The 19,736-nt window shown below is 30.2% G+C and overlaps 1 protein-coding gene across 1 annotated transcript; it reads right to left on the bottom strand.

The window, feature by feature from the left end:
* Positions 1–10,993: 10,993 nt before the first annotated feature.
* On the bottom strand, positions 10,994–18,338 carry LOC142318232 (BTB/POZ domain-containing protein 6-like). The gene is made up of 3 exons (XM_075354797.1): positions 18,058–18,338; positions 16,200–16,426; positions 10,994–11,197 (listed from the first exon to the last, which is right to left on the bottom strand). The coding sequence occupies exons 1-2, from the start codon at positions 18,299–18,301 to the stop codon at positions 16,215–16,217; spliced, it is 456 nt and encodes a 151-aa protein (XP_075210912.1). The 5' UTR covers positions 18,302–18,338; the 3' UTR covers positions 10,994–11,197; positions 16,200–16,214.
* Between the last annotated feature and the right edge of the window lie 1,398 nt (positions 18,339–19,736).

Genomic DNA, 19,736 nt, shown 5'->3' with positions numbered 1-19,736 from the left:
CAAACAGGGGGACTCCCGGTTTTTCAAAATGATTTTTCTGTGGTTACTAACTGGTAGTTCATTTTGCTAAAATTTCGTGGGATAGTAATTAAAGCATATAAGCTTTTAAAAAAATTGCATGCGTAATATTTGATTTACTTTGATGGAGGTTCCCTTTCGAGTAATATTTAGGAACTGCAAAACATATTATAAAGTATCAGAGAGAACACAGTGATACTTATAGTTCGTTATTTATTTAGTACAATATTCAGCATATTTTAAGATTGCAGCATGGGAATAATGTTTTAGTGTTAAGGAGACGATTCTAAGAGTATATCGTGTCGCTCTCTATTATCTTAATTTAAAAGTAGATTTACTAGGTCTGAATCTTCAATCGCCCATTATTGTAGTTAGTAATTTACATAATAAAAAAATGTGTGATTAAATAAATAATACGTCGCTACGAGGTTTTCAGTGTTACCAAATGGGACTTAAAAAGTTTGTAATATTATGTCGCATTTTTTCAGTAATGTACGACTAAAAATATTGAAAAAAATGTTTAAACTTTTTTACTTTGAAATTCATAAAAATTCTGTTGAAAGTAAATTTGGATCTGTTTATAAATAAAAATGTTGCGATTTTGATCTAGGTCAATATTCAATAGATTACGAAAACTATTATTACTAATACGTTGCATCACAAGATGGATATATATATATATATATATAAATTTATTGTGTGTACTATAATGTTAGAACCTAAACTAATCAGTAAATAACTGTTTGCAAACCATCTCACTACTAACTTATATTTAGGTTATGTGTTTGTCAGCAGTATTATTGGGATTATACTTTGAGATAAACAATTTTAACAAATTGTCATGAAAATAAACAAGTTTTAAACTAAATAAACTGTAATATACTTCATTTGATTTATTTATTTACAATTATTCTTAAAAAATCTTATTAGGCAGGAAAAGTGTCAACTGTTAGTGTTTTTTTTTTTTTTGTTTAACCTTTGGGACCTCCGTTAGGTATTGCTTCAGAGGATGAGATGAATGATTTGTAGAAGGTGTGAAATGCCATGCCTGACTGGGATTCGAACCCGGGACCTTCGGATGAAAGGCCGAGACGCTACCACTCGCGCCGCGGAGGCCAGCTGTGTTAGAATGTGTTTTTCTTTCTTTTTTTCCTGTTTAGCCTCCGGGAATCATCGTCAGTTATTACTTCAGAGGATGATAAAGTGTAGTGAAGTGTACAGTCTCAGGTCGACCATTTCTGAGGTGTGTGGTTAATTGAAACCCAACTACCAAAGAACACTAGTATCCATGATCTAGTATTCAATCCCTATAAAAGTAACGCAACGCCTTTACAAGGATTTGAAGTTGGAACTCTCGACTTCGAAATCAGCTGATTTGCGAAGACGCGTTCACCACTAGACCAACCCGATGGGTCTGTGTTACAATTTTGGGGTGAACGCTTGAAAGAGACTTGACAGGAGAGAGAAGTTGCTAAATATAGTATAGTTATACCTTAGAATAGAAGCTGTCCTGCTGTGTTTATTACGAGTAGTTGAAAAAAAATATTTTCACACACGTACAACCAGTGTACGAGCTTATGACGTCACGAGCAGACCGTATTACTACTCGGACTGAAAACATCAACTTCTCGTATCAAATCGAAGTATTACATATTATCATATTGTACACGGTAATAACTATCATATTTACATTTGCTAATTATAAACAATACGAAATTAATTCTTTTATAATCTATATTTGTACTAAATTATTCATTTTTAATAATAAACAAAAGCTTACATGAATTTTCTTCAAGCATCAAATTCAAACTTCTAGCATGTTCACTATCCTCGCTAAACGAATGACTATCACTGTCACTTTCGCTATCAGAGTCTACACGTGTAACACAAAGTTCTGTCATTTCATCTCCCAGTGGTTCCAGTTTTTCATACTTTTTTCAATATTTTTTTACTTTTTCACAATGGGTTTCCAGTCAGTCATCCTCATTCATTGAATTAATTTTCTTTGAAATTAATCTTTCAACATTTGTGAAAGAAAATGTTGTGTTATGACTCGCCACATATCTTTTTACGGATGATCATATCATCTCGATTGAATTCAAATCAGGATGGTACGGTGGGAATCTAAGAACACATGCCCATGTTTTTTCAAAAGTTCATCCAAGTGATATTTTTGTACTTTAGTTTAATATAACTTTACTAATTCGTATAACTGTGGTTTCAGCATTTTTTTAACAATATGGAATATGGCCAATCGGTCATATCTTTTCTTCTGGAGTTAGAATTTGGTGCTTTATCAATACCTGTATTGTGATAAGGGGCGTTATCAACAAGTACTACTGATATTAGTGGAAGATTTGGAATCAATTTTTCACGCACCTGTTTCATGAAATTATCTGTATCCATTTTGTCATGGTAGTCGCCACCTTTTGAACTGGCTTTCCAAGTTAGTAATGCATTCGGAATAAAACTGATTTCTCCTCCAGCATGAATTACTATTATACGGTCACTTTCATTAATCGCCACATGAAGCCCTTCAACAATACCATCAAACTACGACTTTGTCGAACAATGCGAACTTAAAACGTACATTACATCCAAATAAACAATTGTAGCGTTGCTTTGTCTGTACTTAGCCATTGCCTGCAAATATTCAATTCTCTTCCATCTGATATTGGATTTCTCAATTAAAAGTTTTCTGTTATTTTCAGTTTTACGCCGTTTGAAACCTAACTCTCAAAATAACAGCTACAGTTGATTCACTGCCTTTAAAATCAATAGATGACTGAAGCTCTTGCCTTGTTTTTTTAAAGTAGGTAATTCATTCATTGAATAAAATTCATTAAGGTAAAACCACCAGTAGTTGACACTGCACTAGTAGTTGACACCTACAACGAAAAAATACAATAACAAGAGAAACAAAGGTGCCATATGATTAATATTTGTCTGTCTGTGTAGTGTAGCTCTCTAGTGGTGTGTATGTGAACTACTGTATCGCCATCTTTAGCATCAGTCTCACCGCAATCGTCTAATGACAACAGTGCATGTGTTTTAATTGATTGTTGTGATTTTGTTGTAGAGTTTGCTAAGAACAGGCTGAAAGGTAAGCATTGCAAATTTAAACACCAATTGTAATTTTGATTAAGAAGGTATTTAGTACTTTGTTTTAGACTCTAAAGTGTACATACAGTTATTTCAAATAACCAAAAAATTTAAAAAAATGGTTGTTGGGCGTCGTGTCAACTACTGAAGCTTTACATGACATAATATTGAGTAGTTGACACGGGGTGTCAACTTATGGGTAATAATATAATTTGATAGTTCTGCTTTATTTGAGTGTTATTTAACTGCTTACAAAGCAAAATCGTGTATTATAACCTCCAAAAAATTTTCAAACTATCATATCCAATAGTTGACAGGCGGTGTCAACTACTGGAGTCACAATGTGTCAACTTCTGAATTACTCCCTCTTTCATTTTCAGATGCCTCCAACTAAGGGAAATTTTAGAAATTGTACACAAGAGGCAATGGAAGCGGCTGTGGAAGATGTAAGGTCGCATAAAACACCATATAAAACTGCAGCCAAAAAATTTAACGTTCCTAGGGCACTTTAAAGTACAAGGTGGAAGGAAAACACTCAATTGACAGGTAACTCAGCATCTGGTCCTACTAATGAGCCTGACAATCAAAGCATTGAGGATGGGGACCTATCATCTGCAACACTCATTCCTGGTGTTATTGACGAGTCAGCTAATCATACCACTGATGGTTACAATCTGCCATCTGGAACGAACAATCCTACTTGTATCGATAAGCCTGCTAAAGATAGTATTAATCACACTGATATTTGTCAAGCTGGAACTTCTTCAGTATCCACAGAAATCCCCAGCCCCTTCAAAAGACACTTTTTTTCCAGAAAGACAAGAACGAACGAAACAAAAACGATCTATGAAGGAAAAAATGCCTGCTATTGTCTCAAGACAACTGTGTCAAGAATATTTTAAAAAGAAGTTGGCAAAAAAGGAAGAATTAGAAAACAGAAAACTGGAACGTGCTGCCAAGAGACAAAGGAAAAAAGATGTAAAAGAAAGAGCAAAACAAGATAAAGTTCAGCAGCATAAGAAAAAGACCGCAAAGCAGGTGCTTCATTATGAAGACAGCTCTGACTCTGACATGGATGAGATGCCATCTGACAGTGATTTTAAAGATGAGAGCGATGAGGAAAACATACACAAAAACAACCTTAAGAAACCAGTAGAGAGAAAAGTAGGGGAGTACGTAGTCTTTTCCTGTGAAGAAGAGTTATTTCCAGGGGTTGTAACTGATGTTTCTGAAACAGCTGCTACTATTTCAGCAATGCAAAAATCTGGGAGACTCTGGTAATGGCCAGAAAAAGTGGATAAATTGGACTATCAATGGGAAGCTGTATTGTGCCACATTGACGAGCCTTTAAAAATGAGTACAACGAGAAATGTTTACTCAGTCCCGGAACTCGAATTTATATGGGATTAACTTCTTGCATTCCAATAACTTAGCACAACCCTACGTTGACAACGATTGTTACTCCGACATAATAATGACGGTCCTTCGCGAGAAAGGCATTAGTAACTATTTGCAGAGACAAATACGTGAATACTTGAGTGATAAATGGATAACAGGGCGGGACTCACAGGTTTCAGACTCACGGCGGCGTACCGCAGGGTCTGTCCTTGTTGTGGTTTACAGTTTATAATGGGGTGCTTCGGCTCCGACTGCCAATGGATTGTGAAGCCATAACTTACGCTGACGACTATGGTGTTTTGGTTAGCACCAAAAGAGAGGAAGGGCTGAAGATGAATGATAACACCGCACTAGCAACAATTATTGCTTGGACCGTGGATTACGGTCTGGAATTATCTTCTGATAAATGCATTTACACAATACTGGCTGAAAGAAGACACATCAGCCCTGTTAATTTTACACTGGGAGGGCAGCTATTTCGACACAGGGTTAATGTCAGATATTTAGGAGTGACAATTGGCCGTGCATGCAAATTCAGTAATCATGTTAAAGAATGTGTCGACAAAGCCGAGGACACAATGAAGAATCTTAGTTTGTTGATGTCATCACAGTCTATCCCTAGGGTCTCCAGGAGAAGACTTATTATGTCAGCAGTCACCTCATCTATGTTGTACGCTGCTCCAGTCTGTGGTACTACTGTTAATATACAAAGGAATTTGTTCAGATTGAGACGGGTTCACCGATCGATGGTCGCTGCTGGGAGTCATCTAGGCATACAGAACCGTCTCTTACGACTCGGCATGTGTGTTGGCAGCCGTCCCTCCCATCGACTTATTAGTACAGGAACGGATGAACGTATATGAAGGCAGTAGCAGATCCGAGGCTAGATTGATAACTTTTAACGACTGCAACGAAAGATGACGGGTAGGGGTCAGCTCTATGTGTCTAGAAGATTGGTATCAGATTTAAACGCGTTGTGCAACAGATAGAACGGGGTGATTAACCATTCTCTTACGCAGCTATTTACAGCGCATGGAAACTTCGCTGAGCACACGTTATTTTACTGTGCCGAGTGGTTGAGCTACAGTCACTGACTGGCATAACAGTCTTTGATCCAGAACACCTGGTCGAATATATGCTTGCAACTGCAGACAACTGGAGGCTCGTTGAGGAGTTCGTGGTGACAGTTTTACGCAGCAAAGACGTGGAAGCCAGAAGAAGGGGTCATTAATTTAGGGACGGGCGGACAGCCTCAGCCGTCCGACATGCTCAAGTGTGCCGGTTCCAATGAACGGCTGGGGGCTCCCGAGGAGCTTAGGAGGGGAAACATTTAAGAACGAGACCCGGTGACGACATAGTCTGGCCCGGTTACCCCTCTCCACAGTTTGAGGCAGGCGCTATAAAAACCGAGACCCGATTCCTGGGAACGACATAGTCGGGCCTGGTTACTCCCCCTGGGGATTAGAGGCTGGCAAGATTAAGATCCGACCGAGGGACTGACCTGCCATGCCGAACGTGCTGCCGGTAGGTTGGGGGTCGGCTTAGAGTAAAAGGACACTCTCCTGGGCCGAGTTTTGCTAAATTGTATGTCTAGCCCTGTGGGGGGGGAAACATTTGCTGGGACAACTATAATGTCTCAGCCTTTCATCCAGAGTTCTGGTTAGGAATGTGATTTTTCAGACAATACAAAATTTCCATGACATAAGTTTTGAGCTTATGTAGTGAATCAATTATTAAAAATGTAATAGGAGCTGATACACAATTTCACAAATAATGACACTTTGCTCACCACAAGTCCTAAATTGAACTGTACGACTTTATAATGAATTTGAAAAACTAGGCATAAAAAGTGGTGCTTTCTTATGATGGGCTAAAATATTTGAATAAACTCATGGTTTACATCATTATAGCATCTTTGTTTTGTAGGTAAAACATCTGTGTGAACTATTTGTTGTTTCTCAGTGACTTAGATATGATTAAAGTTTATTAATCAATTTTGGGTTTTTGAAAGTACTATCAATTAAGAGTTGTTTTATTTTTCGTCTTTTTAAAATTCCATCGTACCCTATTCTTAATATTACATTTGGGCTTTTACCACATTAAACCATGAGTTAAAGAATTTTTTCCATTTGTAGCTTCAAAGTACTTGGAAATATGCTTCCAGAAGAATTTTTAAAAATATGTTACAATTTTTTCATCAGTAATGAAACTGATTTATATTACTAAAATCATATGATCATGTATCTAAAAGCACAAAAATCCCAGGTTACAATGGGGTGAAAATAATGACAGTATATTCAATGACAGTTTTATAAGGCTGGTGGGTTTTATTTGTTAGACTGGAGGACTAAACCTCCATATATGAAGATAAATATAAATTATAAACAATTTAATAATGTCACACTAACATCTTTGCTCTTTATACATATTGTGCTAAACATACAATATTTGAGAAATAAGTTTTATTTTGTTTCATTTATTTGTTGCTAATGTTTTGCACATCATTAAGCACTTGCTTAATATTAAACCTGATTGTTGTAACAAAAAGGAAATAACTTTTCACTCATAAATGCTTAATGTAGTGCTGAACTTGTGCTAGTAGATTATAGTTTAAAAACCATATAAAGTGTGAGAAGATTAACTTTTTTCGAGTTGATAAGGACAATGAGCTTAATTATTCTATTTTACCAGTAAACAGCATGGAACACCTTAAATCTTATTATTGTGGTCATTTATCATTCTTACTCAAAATCATACTTACTCAAAATTTGTTTTTAATGCTAAGCAATTGCCTTGAACATTTTTATTTTTGAAGATTATGTCATTTTGATATTGTCACATTTAAAAATTGTACAAGTTGTTTACAACTAAGAATCATGTAATAATTGATATCCCTTTTAGTAGAGTGAATAAAATTAACAATCCTTAAGACAACTGCTTCAAGTTGTGCAAGTTGAAACTGACCCCAATGTCTATAATGACTTGTATTTCAGGTACACCAGTTTGATCCTCCCATGGCTTACCTCTAAGCAAAGATGAGCCTTTGATCCAACACTTTTTTTAATTTATGCTAATAATATAAATACTTTTCCTGATTATAAGATAATTAATTGAAGGATAATACTTCTGCCTTAATGAAATTGGATAGTAGATTAGATCACGAAAACAGTATTGCTTGTCTAGATAATGCCTGATGGAATGGTTTAAATAATAATGAATGCATTTTCTCTAAATTGCAAGAAGTTAAGTAAGTGTAATAAAATTTCACACATCAAAAAAATAAGAAATAAATAAATTTGACCATAAGATATGCAGTCAATTTCTTTGGCAGACCCTTCTCTATTTTTAGCAATAACACTGTATTGTAATTATTTTTAATGATTAATTTACCTAGCTCAAGGCTTGGGCGAAGGAATGGAATTTTTTTAGCACATGAAGATGCTTTCTGATTGTTAATAATAATCATTAGTGAGAATTCTATCAATGCAATTAGCAATTTTACATCTACCTGATAAGCATAATGCACAGTTTTATCCATATTTAATTTAGATGGTTGTAATCCAATCAGTGTAAAATATTTTGAACTGCTACTATAGAATTTTCAAGTCCCTTTAAATAATAATGTTCAGATATAAATACAGTTGTGTCATTTTCAAAAGGGTACCAATGAAAGGTTCATGATTTTGAGACAAATCATTATTAAACATTACAAAAAGCAATAGACAGATGATATATCCTGTGACACTCAAACTTCTATACTGACGTGTGGATCTACATTTTTCAAATGTATTCTAGATGAAATTTCAATAACCTGTATACAATTGGTTTGATGTAGGAAGCTACTCTGATACATTACTATATTTTTTCATCTATGAAACATGTCAATCTAAATCGAAATCTTTACTGAGATTGAAAAAATTGGAAATGAGAAATCTTTTTGTAATCTGTACATTTTAAAATATTTTCTAAAAACTGGAAAATGATGTGTTGTTTTTTCTAAAATCATGCTGAAAGTTTCTCAAATAATTAATATTTTTTGGTTTTCAAAAGATTTTTTGTTATTCATTATACCAACAATTTATTTTATTATATAGCAAATTTTATCATTTAACAATTAACATTAACATCTAATTTATAGATATCAGAAAATTTATGGATTTTTTTTTTTATATATACAATACAATGTTTAAATAATAAATATTATTAATATTAGCTAATTAAAAAATTTACAATAAGCAAGCAAATACAATCAATAAAATATTCTACAAATGTTATATTGGATACAAAGGTGTATAATTATAAAATGAAGGTAGATAGGACAACTGATTTTAACATATTGAAATTATACTGATTTCAAAGATTAAAAACACTGACTACAGACTACTCATCATATGAGTCATCAGATTGTTAAAGCAGATATCACATGCTGTAAGATCACAACTGGCCTAAAGCTGTCATATTAAACTAAAGACTGTTCATTAACTTTTAATAAAACTATCTTCTATTTCATAGTGATTTTACTTTAAAAATTAGTAAATTGAGATTATGAATTTTGACAATGTTGTAATAAGGACCAACATTTTATTTAAGTTACTAAAAATTGAAACTTTACTTAAAAAAAAATTACAACTAGTGTAGTAATTTTAATATTTCCAATAACATAATTTAATACAATGTTACATAACACATAACATTTAATGTTACATAAAATAACACATAATACAATGTTTATAAGATATTATTCACCTTGCATTATTATTTGGTTCAAAAACAAATTATAGTAATTAAATAAATAATGCTCTATATATGTTTACTTGTTATTTCTTATAATTTAATTTTATTAGTTTATTTATAGAAAACATTTTGTTTTTGTTCTATAACACTTACTACTTTTTTCAAAATTTAAAATTATTTTATTAGATCAGTATTTTCATTACAAAAATCTTTTTTTATTAAACCTTTTAAAAAATCAGTAATTTAAATTATTGTTACTTTATATAATAAATTATTTTAAAAAATGAGAAAAATATTTTGATTGAAAATAAATTCATATTTATTTAGTGTATCCCTTGATGTTACCATAAATAAAATGTTATGCTCTACTGCCTACCACAAATTTTTTACTGTTATGTAAAAAAATCAAATTAAATATTTACGTCCTCTTAAAGAATACAAATAACCCACGTAAAAATTGTAGCTTGTAGTAAAACTTTTATTTTATGTAAATGGTCAATGAATCAGTTTTCCTTTTAATGATAAAATAAATAAACAAAAATTTTCCACAAAAACATCTAGTAGAAATTTATATCTACACGTATAACTTCTACACTTAAAATTATATTTCATTTGCATAGATCACAACTAGCTTAAGTCAAAAATTTGTAATTATTTTTTTTAATTTTTACATAATATTGGATATGAGAAATGTATTTTATTCAATGCAGAACCATTCCAAGTCCTACAATTAAGATAGTTACAACAAAGTAAGAAATCAGAAGCAGTTTATACCCTGCCTTATATTACTTTTAGTGCAATACTTGTCTAAATTGAATAGTTTAAATAGGAGCTAAACAAAATCTGTGTAGTTTCCAATTCATTAATGTAGAACTATCCTAAGGTACTTAGGATCCTCAGTACTTAGGTCCTCAGCTACTTCTGCACAGAGCATTTTTTGGTGGCAGCGCTCATAACATCACTTGTTATAATTTGTATCTATCTAGTTTGTGCATAAGCTTCTGTGTTGCTAACATTTTTCTTTAGACAATGCACATTTTTTATTAATTATTTGAGTTTTTCAGTGAAATTTAATCTTGTCTGTGTTAGTGTTTCATGTAGATATAACTGTGCAATTAGGTTTAACAATATTGAAGAAGATAGTTTATTTACAACATTTTTAGACCTTAGGAACACATCGTTATAATATAGAAAAAACCTATTAAGTATAGTAAAATGGATATTAATATTGATTGATCTCTGTAATTCAAAAATTGTTCCACTTGCATACCATCAGTTCCAAATAATATACCAAAGAAAAAAATTATGATAAAGATAAAATAAAGAATAATTAAACTAACATAATCATTCTGAATACAAACACTACAAAAATGTTTAGCACCTAGTTTTAATACTATACTATTACTCTTTAAAAAATTGCTTTTACGCATTAATAGTTATAATGTTTTTCTGTTACGGTGATAATGAAAGCCAATGGAATAATTTTAAAAATTACTTAATAAAGCAGTTTTTTAATAATATTGTTGTCATGTTTACACACTGTAATCATAAAACTATAATGCAGAAATAATTAAGTTAATTCATATAAGAATTTATACAATAAAGCATATAGTCAGAGTAGAACAAGTCTAAGTACAGATATGGTCATTCTACGTAAAGAATTATCAAAATGCATCAGAACCTTCTTAATAAAAGCATAACTTATTTTAGCAATAAAATGAGTGATTTTATGAATTATAAAAAGTGAATATAATTATTTTTGAACAATCAATAATTACAAGATTGTACTTTCAAAATACTCTCCTAAGAAATTACAATTTTGGACATGGCATAGTTCTGATCTAGGCAAGTGATTTTAATATGGTATTTGGTCACAGCTAAAATAGAGTTCTTTATTCATAATTTATTGTCACTTATTCACATTAACATATAACTTCATTCAGACCTGGAAAAAAAATAGATAGATAAAATATATAAAACAGATAAGTTAAGACTGGTATAAAAATTAATTAATCAAGTGATGGGAGCATTACATTTAAAAATTTTGAATATTTCTAATACTCATGAATTTTGTCAGCTGAGTAAACATAAACAAGCTTTCATTAGCAAAGATATGTTTATATTCATTTTTAATACTTTGGAACCCGAAGCCTTATAAATATACATGACTTGGAAACAGAAACTATTTCCTTGTTAAAATGTCAACTGTAATAGTCACAGATTATAGAGATTGTGTATATCTACAAAAAAATCTAAAAGAAAGAAATTTAATTATTTTAAAATAAAATAACTAATTATTTATAGAACAGTAACATTCCATAAATAATAAAAGGGAGTGTCATAATCTTCCTTTTAGAGTACATAGTAGCAACTACCTTAGGTAACCATAAAAATAAGTACAGACTTAAATTTTCCCATAAGCAAAATTTTAATTACTTTTAAAGATATTTTGTGATGTATTAACAGATAACTGAGTGGACTGTATTGTTAAAATAACTGCATTATTTACAAAACAATAATAATAAATTCAGTTTTAAGTAATTTAATAACAAAACAAAAAAAATCAAAACCCTCCACCGCCGCAGAATTTGATTCTAGGAAATAAATAAAACCATTGTATGTATGCACGACTATAATTGTAATGGTAGGGCAGTATTTTATCCCTACTCTTACACTTACCTCTGCGCATGCGCTGTTTTATTTTATTTAGTTCTATCGGTTCTACCACTCATTTAGTGGCGCTAGCTTATGTTTAAAATTTTACCAGTTCCAATACACGATCATCTATCCAGTTATATAGAGATCAGTGACTAATGCTGTTACAGAAGAACTAAGCATGCACCAAATTCGTACAAACAACAGCTGTGTAGCATGAAGCCTTCTCTTTCGATTGTTGCCACTCCAGTTTCTGTAGACATATTAGTCTGGCCGTGGCCTTTGTTTGGATAACATCTGTTTTTTTCTTGCTTTGTCGGAAAAATTCTAAGTGTTTTATAAAAGCAAAGAGTTGTCGTGAAATTTCATATGAAACTTGGAAAAACTGCTATCGAAACTTATGAGTTTCCATAGCAGTTGCGTGAGTTTTGAGTGATTTAAGGGTTTCCAAGATGGCGGAGAGACATTGAAGATGATTTTTGCCCGGGTTGCCATTCCATGTCAAAAATGAACAAAAATATTGAAAAAATAATCTGATCCGATATGATTTGCAGCATTAAAAACAGACTGGCTTTATATATCATGTATTAAAAAACAAAAATTATGTTACCAGTGTTGATGGTAAATAAAAGAGTTTTTTTTAGAAAAGTTTGTTATTTTTTTAACAACCTTATATTTTAATGAAGGAATTAAATATATAATTTGTATATTATTATTTTTATTAATTATTAGAAAGGGAATCTTGGAGAGCTGTATAAACCAGTCAAATGACTGAAGACAAAAAAAAAATTAATTATTTTACTAAAACAATAAAAAGGTTAATTTTAATGAACATTTACTACATTTTTAAGGCATAAAAAAATATCTTCAATTAAAAGATGACAAAACTCCAAAAGTAAAACTTTTTTGGAATGTAGAATAATTCACAATCTTAAATTCTCTTATTTAATATTATTTCAGTTATCAATTTGTAAAATACCATGTGCTCCTTTTCAAACACTTCTTCCTCTAATTTTAACCTCTTAAATTTGTATTTACTTTAGTTAAGTAGTTAAGAAGATAAGTATATATTTTTACTTAACATTTAATCATTATCAAACCATTCACTTTCATATTTAAAACTGTCACACTATTTTCTCAAATGAGTAATTATACATAAAAAAAAAATATAAAAAATTTATTTGTATATTTTAACTTAAATTTAATAACAAGATTAAATTCAAAAATAGTTTAAACAAAATCAAAAGTCAATAAAAAGATAAGATAATATTTAAACAATTTGAGAGAAAAAGTACATCCCTAAACTGTCAACTTGATATGGTTTGGTTTGGTTCTCAAACTTTGGGGCATGCCCCCCCCTAGGGAAGCATGATAACACTAAATGGGGGGCATGAACATATTGAAAGGAAAATATTTTTAAAAAATTGACTGATTTACTGAAAGGAAAGCAAGACAAAATACATTCTAACATAATAAATAATAAAATACACATTTATACTGATATTATACACTTATAAATAGAGCTGTATCAGTACTGCGCAATGTATTTAATAATTAACTTATCAATACTAAATTAAAAACAAGTTTAATAATTATTAGTGACTTCCTTGGGCCTGTCTTGGGAAGCAAAGTTTTTCAAAGGAAGGTTTAATATTAGAAATAGTCAGTCTGAGTTCTTTTTTAATATTTAACCGAGATCTATATTTTCTCTTCAAAACAGCCACTGCAGAAAATCTGATTTAGCAAAAGTAGAATGTTGAATGAAAATGGTAATAGTATACAAAATACTCTTGTTTTCAGTCCAGAAAACTCATCATTCACCCCTGCCCAAAATTCAAAGAGTGATTTAATACTAAATTGAATTATGATTTTACCACTTGCCATAAAGTCTATGAAGATTTCTTCTTCAGCAGTTGAGAGCTCTTCAGGAGTATGTCCAAATGGATCCCTAATCCACTTGTACCTTACTGCTAAATTGTTGTCGGCAAGAAAATCCCTTTTTAAAGATTTAAATACTTTTTTTTACCAGAATGATTAAATGATTTTCAATGGTTACAAAAACAACTTTCACATGTTCTTTAGCCTTGTAAGTTTTAATACATTCATCTACATTTGCAAACATTTCTAGATTTTTTTGCTTTAAATTTATGCTCCACAATCCAATTTTCTATAAAAAGCATTAACTTTATCATTCGTATCCAAGATATGTGTATCTGCTCCTTGGAGTTGCAGATTCAAGGTATTTTATTTCTTGAATATGTCGATCAAGTAGCTCAATTCCATCACAAATAAACCATCTCAAAACTTCTCGGCTTCTGGTCGCTTTTCCTCTTCTAGAAAAATGGGGATTTCATCTCTTAATTCATAAACACATTACAAATAGTTCCCACATGATAACCAATTTGCCTTGCAATAAAATAGTAATGCTGAATGTACTGCAGCCATAGTCTTTACAAAGTGCAGAAAAGATTCTTGATTTTCAGGGTCTCAATTTTATATAATTTTCTACAGTTACAACCATCAATATTCAGACCACAACTCATTTCTTCGGAAGCCAGAGCTTCTCTGTGGGTCATACAATGTGTCCAGACACAGTGTGGAGATTTTTGTTTTACAAGTGCTTGTATACTTTGGAATCTTCCAGACATTTAATAAGCAACTCATAGGTGCACATTCTGATGCAACTTCTCCATTCTATGTTTGCCTCATTTATAAAATTATTTAAGATAGCAAATAATGCGAGTGCTGTTGCTTTGAGTTCTATTGGTTTGCAGAAAAGTAGTTCTTCTACTGCTGACATACCATCACAAAATCAAACATAGGCAATGAAATGAGCATCTTTATTGTTATCTGTTGCCTCATCAAGCTGAATTGAAAACAATTTGTCACGCAACTTCCCAAAAAGCTGATGCTGTACATCATCATACTTGTCTGTGCATGTGTTTGCTTCACTATGTCTAATGAACGCTTACGCCCATTTAAAAATTTATCCATGATTCTGTATAAATCTACTGTGGTGAATATTTAATACCATGGATTGCAACTAACATGCAAATTACAACATACATATCACTATAGATTTGATAGCGATAGAAGGATCGAGTTGACTGAGGTGGCTGGAATTGAACGAGGTGCAGTATTTATACACGTTTGCAGAAACAGTTGTGCAGACATTCCAGAATGTTCAAGAAAAATTGGAACTTCTCGCGAAGCCACGAGAATATCGAACATGGTGTACGTAAGACAGAGAGCAATAGAGAGGCGTCGATTCTGGTTTTGTCAATGCAGTGGATTGGTGTTGCCAAGTATCAATAAATTTATTTATTCTTGGTAATTTGTAAGGTTTGTATTAAGGGGGGCATACTATAGCTTTACTGTCAAAATTATTATTGTATAGATTGTTATTGTATGAGAGGAGGGCGCGATGAAAATTATGATTGAAAATCGGGTCGCAAATACTGAAAGGTTGAGAAATGCTGCATTAAAAAAAGCAACAATAAAAATTCCTTATGAATAATCATTAAGAAATAAACATTTAATTAAGCTGAGCACTATGCATTACGTCTACCCAGATGCACATTATATTTGATCAGAAATGATACGTGTATTCAGCACGTGAGAAATCATTTTGATATCATATCACCAGTTTTAAGGTTAAGAGCAGTTTTCCTAGGTTCCATTTCATTGTTAAAAAAATATTTTTTTATGTAATAATATCTTAATATAAAGAAATCTGATTACAGAGGTGGAAAGAAATGCCAGTAATTTGAAATTATGTTCTGCAGCTTACAGTTAATCTAAACTAGAATTTATAATTCATCCAAAATAATAAAAATTTTTTATTCCCTATTTGTGTATAATGAACTTCGATGGAACCAGATTCTCCCTCTAACAACTTTTTTTCTGAGGATCATAAAAATATTAATAATGCGTATACGCACATACACACTTTTTAAAGTCAAATAAAACAAAATTTTTACTTGCATTAAAGAAGAAAGAAAAGAAAATAAGAAAAAAAGTTCAAAAAACTTTGGCTTTGATAAGTGAGAAAAAAATTATAAAAGAGAATAAAAACAGAAATCTGTACCTTTAAAGATAACTTTTGTTTGTTTTATAAAGGTTTGGTCTGTATCCTTATTATCATACTGGTTAACAAGACAGCAAGAATCATTAAGCACCACATTTGCAAAACAATTATTACTGATTAAAAATTAATTAATCCTTGACTATGAAATTAATTTACATTTTTCAAGATAAAAATAAAAATAAATGTAATAATTTTTCTATCTTACTTTACACAGCGTCTATCATCTGCGATATTCTCTTGATGTACAGAATCTTTCAAGTAGTAGTCGAGAACCAGGTTTTACAATGTTCTTCAATAAGTTTAGCTGTTCTTCAGCAGACAGGAGAAAAGAACTTCCTGGCCCTTCAACAAACTCAATAGGTTTCATTGTTAAAAATCTGATATTATTAATAATATCTGCCAAAGAAATAGCATAAGTTTCAATAGGTATACCTAAAAAAAAATACCTAATTAGAAAATAATAATAATAATAATACAGTTTTCAACATCATACCATTAGACATTTTTACTAGCATGTTATTAATGTACAAGTAAGTTATTTAATTCACATATTTTTACCATAATTCAATATAATTAATGAAATATTCATAATTATTTAATTCAATTTTAAAGATTAGAAACCAATAGCAATACAACAATTGATCATTTTTCTAATACAATTATCAGCAACAAGTAGTGAAACTGTACACACCTAATATTTTAAGAAAACATATGTGAAAATATGAAGTTTGTACTGTTTAATATTTAACATGAAGCAAGTGTGAGTATTCTTTTGTAACGTGGCAAATACTCTCACTTGTTCTACTGGAAATACTTCTTCCCTTTACTAATTAGTAATCTTATTAATTTCATTATTATTTGAAATTAAAGCATATATACCACAAACCATGCATAAAAAAAACCATACGTTTCAGTGTAAAAAATTCCTATCATCATTGAAATTCATAGTACCATTTAAAAAACTGCCACTATACCTATTAGAAAAATCAAATTTTAATTTCAATACTTTTTATTTGCAAATTAAATGTTGTTTTTAACAACTTTATTAAGATTTTACTATTGATTATTATTTTTTTACTTTATTTTTGGTTTATTTATTTTCTTTATTCAAGTATTCCACTATTTCTGTTGGAACATTTTAAAAAAATATTTCAGGTAGATTAAACTACAGTAAATATTACTTTTTAAACAGTCTCTTTAACACAGTTATTAAACATTTAACTGGATTACCAACAAAACAGATAAAAAAACTGGTAATTTATTGGCATAATATCCTGTAATTCATAATATATAAGAAAGAAGAATAACAGATTATCCACAACAATAATAATCAAAATAATACATAATAAGGCATAAAACTCAAAATTTTCCAAATAAGACTTTTGATAAACTCCTTCAACAAGTTTCTTCTTTTGAGATGTATTCTTTTTTGATATGTGATCTGGTCAAACATTCATTTGTGGGAGTTTGTAATAATAATTTATCATTTTCTGTTTTATCTTTACTAAAATTACTATATATTTATTTGTCTTAATAAAATAAGTTCATCTCTGTGTTTTATTTTATGTAATTTTTTTTTACTAATACATTGTATTTTTACAATATATAGGATTTGATAATAAATCCTATTGAAAATATAGGATTTGATAATTTGTCAGTGAGATGGTTACAAATTTTAATTAAAAAAATTTATTTTTAGAATAATGTTTAAAATGTAAGAAGCAAATATATAATTATATAATATTTTCTGCTCTACTGAATTAATATCTGGTTTTATAAAAAAATTCAAGAGGAAATTAGATTTTAGCAAAATGTTTCGGGTTTTTCGCAGATAATTGTTTCATTTATCTACTTAATTGAAACCACTCTAGTTTTTTTATTTGCATAAAATTTTTATCTTTCAAACTAACAGAACATTACTATGAGTATTTTAAGGAACGTTTTCCATATCACTTATTGAATGATATTTACAAAGCTACAATCTGGTGGCAATCCAGTTTTAAATTCAATAATTTTTAAAGAGAAATACATCATTATTTTATTACTTATGTAAAAATAATTACCATTTTGCTTGGAATTGTAATAAGCCCAACTATGAATTGATTTAAATAAATCAAGCTCTGATATAGCCAGTTCTCTTTGAGTAACTATAGCATTAAGGACAATCTTATTGCTTTCCAAGAAATCTTTAGTAATAATCACATCACTAGTTTGTTTTATTATTAAATTAATGCATTCGTTTCTCAACTCGGCTTTATCATATAATTCTGAAAATTCTAGAATATAACAAACATTTGCAGAACTCATTTCTGATGAGAGATAATTCAAACACCGAATTTTTAGATATTCCACATCATATTTATCTGCTAATTTGTACACTGAAGAAGCAGTCTCAATGCTATAAAGTATAATATCATCTGTATAAAAATACCTGTTTGAACAGAAAGTAAGAATTTAAACAAAGTAAATTGTGATAATAAGACTAACATTATTAGGGCAGAATCATACATGAGTATTCTATATTTATATGAAATATATTAAATATACATCTACTATTTTAAATTATTGGCTGATATCCAATTATTAAATTACTGTAATTTATGTATAACACTACAACTCTATTAAAGTACAAATTACCACTCAATGCGATGACATGAGAGCCACAATATATTGCAAACAGGTGATGTGATGTTATTAATTAAAAAGTTAAGAGAAAAAATAAAAATAAAGATTAAATATACAGTTTTACATTCATCACACATTTGAAAGTGAGATATGATCCTCCAATTCTTTAATAAAGTGGACAGTTTCACAATTGCTGAAATATTAGTTTTTATTAACATCAATTATTTATACAATTATTAATTCAACAATCTTACATGAAATACTAGGATAGAGTAAAACTCCCTTTATTACTCATATTACTAGATCAGTATTATTCGTATCTTCATGAGTTCCTGATTAACAAACGTGTCAGATTTCTGGTGTGTTGTATAAATAAAAGTTAATAATAATTAAACTATTCCATTTAGTGAACATCTGTATACTGGTTACAAATGTTAATTTCAACCTTACGGTATAAAATATTCAGTTTCTATTATTGGATTATTTGGCAAATAATCAAAAATGAAAAAGAAACAATCATACAGGAAAAAGAAACATAACATGAGGAAATATATCTCAAAAAAAAAAAATGACAAGACGAATAAGAAAAGGAAGAAAATGTTAAGAACAAGGAAGAATAAAAAAAAATTAGGAGAAGATGATAAATATAAAGAGGAAGGAAATGTTAAGACCAAGGAAAGAATAAAAAGATTAAAAGAGGATGATATAGAGATAGAGAAAATTTGAAAACTAGAGAACGTGTACACAAATTAAGATCAGAAAAATTATATCAAACCAAACAGCGATTAAATGATTAGCAACAAAAAACAAACAAAATGAAGATCAACTCTGACTTAGGAAAAATGTTGTTCGACAATATCAGAGGAGTATTGAACTAAAAGATAAGAATTTTTTTCAATTTATTAAAGACCAAACATGAATGCTTCAGTACATATGCTGTTCTTGTGAGGGTCTATTTTCAGTCATTCTGTAGTTAATTTTAATGTTGGTAAAATTGAACAGAAATTCCAAAAAAATATAAATAAAATTAAACTAGAAAATCAAAAAATAATACAATTCTAAATTATAATTTTCAATTTATATTAAATAATCAGATGTTTCACCAAATTGATTACAT

The sequence above is a fragment of the Lycorma delicatula genome, chromosome 1, assembly GCF_047948215.1.
Source record: "Lycorma delicatula isolate Av1 chromosome 1, ASM4794821v1, whole genome shotgun sequence".
Taxonomy (NCBI): Eukaryota; Metazoa; Arthropoda; class Insecta; order Hemiptera; family Fulgoridae; genus Lycorma; species Lycorma delicatula.
Note: the sequence above shows the minus strand (reverse complement) of the source record. Positions and strands in the feature narration are given on the sequence as shown.

Excerpts from the sequence above, each read along its gene's own strand:
- LOC142318232 (XM_075354797.1), bottom strand. The coding sequence starts at position 18,301 with ATGAGTTCTGCAAATGTTTGTTATATTCTAGAATTTTCAGAATTATAT. Across the intron at positions 16,427-18,057 it reads TTACAATTCCAAGCAAAATG|GTATACCTATTGAAACTTAT; the intron begins GTAATTATTTTT and ends ATTTTTTTTTAG.